The sequence below is a fragment of the Schistocerca gregaria genome, chromosome 10 (genome assembly GCF_023897955.1).
Source record: "Schistocerca gregaria isolate iqSchGreg1 chromosome 10, iqSchGreg1.2, whole genome shotgun sequence".
In the NCBI taxonomy this organism is placed as follows: domain Eukaryota; kingdom Metazoa; phylum Arthropoda; class Insecta; order Orthoptera; family Acrididae; genus Schistocerca; species Schistocerca gregaria.
The window spans coordinates 159,865,954-159,873,299 of NC_064929.1; the positions used below are offsets into that span (position 1 = coordinate 159,865,954).

At 42.4% G+C, this 7,346-nt stretch overlaps 1 protein-coding gene across 1 annotated transcript in view; it reads left to right on the forward strand.

Moving 5' to 3' along the window:
- LOC126293664 (uncharacterized) overlaps window positions 1-6,965 on the forward strand; it is a 293,175-nt gene extending 286,210 nt beyond the window's left edge. Inside the window, exon 2 of the mRNA XM_049986956.1 lies at window positions 3,228-6,965. Within this exon, the coding sequence (XP_049842913.1) occupies window positions 3,228-6,231 (3,004 nt within the window). The 3' untranslated portion in view covers window positions 6,232-6,965. The remainder of the gene's footprint in view (window positions 1-3,227) is intronic.
- The last annotated feature ends 381 nt before the right edge of the window (window positions 6,966-7,346 follow it).

The following is a 7,346-nucleotide window of genomic DNA, read 5'->3' on the forward strand; positions in this document are numbered from 1 at the left end:
AGTGCTGCTAGAATGATTCAACCATTAATTTCATATGCGTTTCGCATAAACTTACCACTTGTTGTGACAACTTCTGGCCAGTTCGGGCAAGCAATACTTATTGTGAAGCGTAAGCCTCGAGGATTTCGTCCTTACAATGTGATAACTGCATTGCATGTTTTACATTTCACATATATTAATCCACTATTGGACAGCTACAGTATTGATGACAGACTGCTGGAGAAAGCAGTGTCGTAAAATATCTAGGCGTAACTATCCAGAGCGACCTTAAGTGGAATGACCATATAAAAGAGATAGTGGGAAAAGGAAGATGCCAGATTCATCGGAAGAATCTTAAGGAAATGTAACTCATCCACGACAGAAGTGGCTTATAAGGCGCTTGTTCGCCCGATTCTTGAGTATTGTTCATCTGTCTGGGATCCCTATTAGGTAGGACTGATAGAGGAGACAGAGAAGATTCAACGAAGAGCGGCGCGTTTCGTCAGGGGATCGTTTAGTTGGCGAGAGAGCTCTACGGAGATGCTAAACAAACTCCACTGGCAGAAGTTACAAGTGAAGGGTTTTGCGTCACGGAGAGATTTACTATTGAAATTTCGGGACAGAACTTTTCAGGAGGAGTCGGACAACATATTACTCCCCCCCCCCCCTCCTCCCCTCCTCCCCCACATCGTCTCGCGTACTGAACATGAGGAGAAAATCAGAGAAATTAGAGCCAATACAGAGGCTCACCGACAATCATTCTTCCAACGCATTATTCGCGAGTAGAACAGGATTGGAAGGATCAGATAGTGGTACAGAAAGTACCCTCCGCAACACACCATTAGGTGTTTTGCGGAGTATGATTTAGATGTAGCTGCGGATGTAGAAAATGGCAATAAAGTGTATGATCCTATAGCTCAAACCGTAATTCGCATCAAAATACTGGTCACTGTTTTCCAGTACCGTAGCAGACACACCGAATCCTTCCGAACTGCTCTCAGCCTAATGTCAATTCTTTGGACGCTTTGATGACATACAACATCGACATAGCGTTGGATACGATGTTTCCGTACCTCATCTGCCCGTGATCTTCTTATCGCTCATTCTTACTTGAAGCACTATATGATATAAAACCACAAATAAACTTACCGCACACAAAAATCAAGATTAAAAACGAATGAATTTAACGCCCAGTCGACGACGAGATCATTAGAGACGGAGCAGAAGCTCGGATTAGGAACCATCCCGGCATTTGCGTGAAACGATTTAGGGAAATCACGGAAAACCTAAATCAGGATGGCCGGACGGGGGTCTGAACCGTCTGCCTCCCGAACGCGTGATAACCACTGCTCCATTTCTCTCGGTCGAGCTGGAGGAGGTAGGCCATTTAGGGTCAGCAGAGCTGATAGAAGGGGCGTTCCAAAAACCGTAGAACAGTTTCTTTCTTCAAGGATTACAATTTTTGCCTCATATTTTAGAAGATTCAAAGTGTCTTTTAAGCAAACACAAAATAGATTTTTAGAAAATTCTAAATTGGTGTTACCCCTAAGTGTATTTACTCGCTATGACCGCATTTTAGGCCTCTTATGCCGTTCCCCAGCGACAGCTGAGGTTATGAAGTGCGGCAGTGCCGGCCTCTGTGACCGAGCGGTTCTAGGCGCTTCAGTCAGGAAGCGAGCGATCGCTACGGTCGCATGTTCGAATCCTGCTCCGGGCATGGAAGTGTGTGATGTCCTTGGGTTAGGTAGGTTTAAGTTGTTCCAAGGTCTAGGTGACTGATGACCTCAGATGTTAAGTCCCATAGTGCTCAGAGCCATTTTGAACCATCTGAACTTGTTTTCCTCCTGCATGCTCGCAGTACGTTTCAGTATCTGACTGAAGAAATCTGTTATCACAATGTCAGCAAGGCTTCGAGATATAAGGCACAATTTCTGCTTGTTTTTAATAATTTTGAGCTGGAATGAGTTTACAATTTAGAGTCTTCCTAAAATACTTCTACAAACTGTGAGGATGATTCCTTATATTAAAACATGAAATAGGTTCCAAAATGCGTGCCTTAAGAGCTCTGAACACGTTTATCTTCGATACTTTGAGACACACCTCTTGTAGTCACGCTCTTTGCTTTCCACATTTTCGGAGGAGACATTGTGGATCGAAACAAGAAAAAGTGTTCACTAAACGCGGGCTCTAAAATGCGGCAATGCGTCGTTCTCATGTGGTTCGTGTTGAAATATTTCCTTAGTATAATGAGGCGGAGTCCTATCTTGTCGAATCTTACAACTGATCGAAAAAATTACGTGTGCAGATGTGTTGGATTGTATAGTAATTATTACGTGATGGACTACATTCGTTTGTTCAGGTTATGTCGTTATTCTCGGTACAAACGAAAAGGATGAGTAGAGGACTATGATACAGTCAAATAATCCTCGTAAACATGTGTCACGAAACCAACAGTTTCCCCGATATGACGTGTACACAAGTGCTTTAACGTCCAATGTTAAAACACTGTGTAAGGTCTCGGCTCGGCTTATGTTCTTAATGGTAAAAGGATGACTATATGGCACACCCAAGATTGTGCCCCTGCCAAGTTTCACGTTGTTGTTTGAAAATATCTAACACGAATTTTCGACAAGTTTATCGGTCGTGACTCGCCATCACCATGGCCTCTAAAGCCTCGGTACTTGTACCTGTTGGATTTTTTTTGTACGGGTATGTTCAAAGCCTTTGGTGTATTCCAGCCTTGTTGGTAGTGTCGATGTTTCCCTGGTACGCACAGTGATCGGCTTTTAATGGATTCCGTACACGAATGCAATTTTGTACGTGTGGGGCATCGAATGGGAAGACTTGTTGCTGCATGAACGGTGGCCATATGGCACACATGTGGCAAAGCATTTGTCCTCAAGTGCATATCTAAGGTTATACGGTGTTTCCGTCGAGTCGTCTAAGGTGACCTTAAAATGGTAACAGTTTTGCAGAATGTGTAATTTTATGTCTCATTGTTACTTTTGTTATTATTATTATGACGATTAGAAAAGTTCAATATAGAGTTGCAATGGGGAAAGTATATCGTGGTTTAATTCGTTTAAAAATTATATCTATTTATCGAGAAAAACAGACACCATTATTTTCCGCTGTCAATAGCCATCGTGTTGGGGTTCATATTACATACTTAGAAGCACACTTGACACGATTACTGTTGTCCTATAGATAAGACTAAAGTGTAAAACCCATTTTGGCATTTGTTTCAGGTTCTTCCTCGCCGCATATCCGCTGTTAACTTCCGGAAACGGCAGTGCCGACAGGCAGCTGACATCCGTGAGCCCCGGAGACAACATTGGCGCTGAGGAGATCCCAGTGGTCTGCCCCTGCATCCAGTTCAGCCCAACAGTGTTCGACTGCTCGCAACACCTTCTGGAGACTAGACCAGATGACGTCACGGAGCCTTACGAGGGAATGACACCGTCACAGTACCTGGGAGACGAGGACATCGACGCCACCACTGCTTCCCCTCCAGATGAAGTCCTCTCCCATAGAGAGGATATGCGTCCAACTGAAGTATCGCCGAGGACATATCTTGACCAGTATAATTCTGGATTGGCAACCACGCTATCTCGACATAATGGTAATGGAGTGGGACTACCTACCAATCAAGCTTTTCCACGAAAGAGAACTATCAGGAGCTTACGTACCCCAGGATCGACCAGAGGTGACACTCCAAGTCTCGATGTCTATAGACTTCGAGATTCACAGCCTGGCAGTAATAAAGAATTGATGGGAGGGATACCTAGTATTTACAAATTAATGGGTCACACACGAGATGATAAAATGCCCAAAGATTTGAAGACTGTAGCTTCCAAATTCATCGAGAGAATAGTTAAAGACACTCATTCCAGATTCGATGTCCTTAGGCGACTATCACTGCAGTTCATTAATGCTAACAGAGGTTGGCCGACATCAAATTTTGGTCTCCAGCAGAGGGGTGAATCCACTCTGCAACTGGCAGGAAATGAAGAAACTCCAGTAACTGGTGGTATTCTAAAAGAGGTTCCTGGTTCAGATCTGAATCATCGAAGAAATACAAGATACCTCTTACCTGTTTTGGCAACCACTGTAACCAAACAACATGATACTGGAGTAAGTACATCTGTCAACGAAGCTAGTCCTCGAAGGAGAGCTATCAGACGCTTAAATATCCCACAGCTGACGAAAGTTGACCCTCATATCCTTGGCGTCTATAGACGTGGTAGTTCACAATCCAGAAATAAAGAATCATTGAATGGTGGAACTGCTAGCAGTAACAGCGGTTTTCTCAAACCAGTGGAAGTTCGCCGAGAAGTGAAAGTAGACACAGATCGGAAGACTGTAGCCTCCACATTCATCGAGAAAATAGTGGAAGACACTCACTCTGCATTCGAAGTCCTCAGAAGACTCGCGCTCCAGTTCATTACTGCTAAGAGAGGCCGCCCAGCAGCAAGCTCGAGCATCAAGAAAATGGCAGAGGGCACTTCTCAGTTGCCAGAGGAGGAACCTACTTTAACTGGTAGTGCACTCAAAGACGTCTCCGTTTCAGACCTGAATCACCACAGAAATTCAAGAAATATCCCCGCCATATATCAAACACTGGTTGATACTTTTATGCCCTCTCAGGACATCAGTAGAACTTTGCATCTGAAAGAGAGACCACTGGATGGTAGAGATCCAGCTGCAGAGAAAAAAGAGAATTATAAAAGAACCCCTCACCATCTAGTCAACCTAGGCCACTCATTATATAGTAAGGGCCCCAACAATAGAGTCTCTGAGAAGGAAAGTCAGTTCGAGATATCCAGAAAATCGATATCAGTCGGCAATAAACTGAGGAACAGTAAAGAGCAGAAATCAACTTCACCTCCACATGTAACCATCGACCCAAAAGTTTCCCCAGGAGCTGTAATTCCAGGTTGTGTTCCTGACAACGTAGAAACGCTGCACATGGGCGCAACGAAACTGGGACACATAACGAACCTCACCTTCAGCTACTTGACGAAATTGGTATTTCTCAGCCTCAATGACAGCGGTGTTGTATCTGTCTCGAAAGACACTTTCCGCAGTAATAACGATCTGGAGGAGCTCATCCTCGACTGGAACCACATCAGCACTCTTCATGAGCACACCCTCCAAAACAACCCAAAGCTCAGAGTATTCTCAGCATTGATGACTAGGCTCTCTACCGTCGACAGCAGATTCTTCGACCACTGTCCACTGCTGGAGAGTGTAGCTATTTCCAATAACCTAGAGGACATTCCTCCAACACTCTTCAGACACAGTCCTCTACTGAGGTACGTCGATCTCCATTTTAACTGGCTGACAGACATCCCCGAAAGTATATTTTTCTGGAGTCCTCAACTCGAGTGGGTCGACCTGAGCTACAACTCTATTTCAGAGCTCCCCGAGAGTCTATTCTTCAACTCTGGACAACTACGTTCAGTGAACCTGAGTCACAACCGTATATGGTCCCTTCAAGAAGATACCTTCTCTATGACCCCACTGTTGGAAGTACTCAAGCTGGACGTCAATGAACTGTCAGTCATGCCTCCAAAGACGCTGGCCAAGTTGCCAGCCTTGAAAGAGCTGACCCTACGAGGGAATCATCTGTCGCATTTGCACGAAGAAACCTTCTCGGCCAATCGCGAGTTGAGAGTCCTTGACCTCAGCTACAACAATATCGAGTCCCTCCCTGAGGGCATTTTGCACAATCTGCTGGATCTCCGACAGCTCCTACTAACGGGAAATCTTTTGACAACTCTTGGATCCGCAACATTTGTGAACAACGGAAAACTTGTGAAACTTAACTTGGATATCAATCGTATCCCCAGTCTCCCACAAGGAATGTTCCACTTTACTCCTGAACTGAAGTCACTACATTTGGAAAGTAACGAGATTTCCTTTATTGACGTTGATGCTTTCGAGAAGACAGCCAAACTGCAGGAACTGGACCTTAGTACAAACAAATTAAGTAATCTCACCGAGGTACTGTTGGCTGTAGGCGAATGCCACAACATTAAAACACTTAGCTTGCTAAACAATCCGTGGACTTGTGAGTGCGGAAACGGCCAATATATTGAAATTCTGCGCAAATTTAAAACAGAATCTTTGTACTGTGTAAGCGCTGTTGGACTCATATATGACGATTTCGAGGAATTCTTGAAAGAACCAGAGTGTACAGTAGCTCTAGAGAAAGAGAATGAAGAAGGACGATTAATGAAAAGAGACTGAAATGTCAGTTAATTTTAAGTATTTTCAGCCATAATGGCTATGCTGGTGAACCGTGACTGTGTGGGAAAATAATTTATTTCAAGTTTGTGCTACCAGTCACTTTTTATTTTATGCTTAATCTAACATAGTGCGACGCACTTCAAACATGTTTTGTTCATCTTCAAGCGTTTGTACATACATATGTATGTATGTATGTGTGCACATATGTATGTATGTACATATGTGTGTATATACATACGTATGTATGTATGTATGTATATACATATGTATCTATAGAGACACTTGAAATAAATAAATAGTTAATTTTATTGATAATAAAGAATTATGAAATAATAATGCTAAGATGTCTTGGTTATAGCTTACTTATTAATAAAATTATGTATATTAAATATGAGTGGTATCTGACTTTCTTAATTGAAAATAATTATAACAGTCTCGGACCTTCAACTATTGTCCATTAGTATGGTTGTAGATCTGAAGATGATCATGTGATGATCGAAACCGCTCACGTTTCAAATAAATATGCCATGCGATCTAGACTGTTATAATTACTTTTTCAAAAATTCGTAACTGAAGCTTGGAGAAGAAATGTTCTCTAACCACTACTAATTCTGTACTCCTGTATGTGTGCTAAGACATTTCCGCAATAAAGTTCATTAGACAAACCAGTATTTTGCTGCTCTGTCTGCCAGCTTTGTAATAACAAATACAAAATGTAATCAAAAGTATCTGGAGGCTTGTTAGTGGATATTAAAGTGGGGTGTGTTCACCCTATTACTTGATGATTGGTTCAACACTTGTAAGAACACTTTATAGCACTATCACTGCACCGTTTTGCTATGTCAGCATATAGATAATACTCGATTTTGGTGTTTGGATGCAGTATAATGTTATCCTCTGGGAGGACTTTTTCAGATTTAACCGTGGAATGCCTAAAGGATTTTGCTTATCAAACTTGAAATTAAAGTTACGTAAAAACAGAAAGTGTCAGATCCAATTTAGATAATGTTTAAACTAATCAGATTTACTCAAATGAAAAAAAAATACAGTCGCCAGCCTAACTACGCATAGAAATGTGAAACATTTCTTTAAAAAAAGGTAAATAGTTTTGGTGG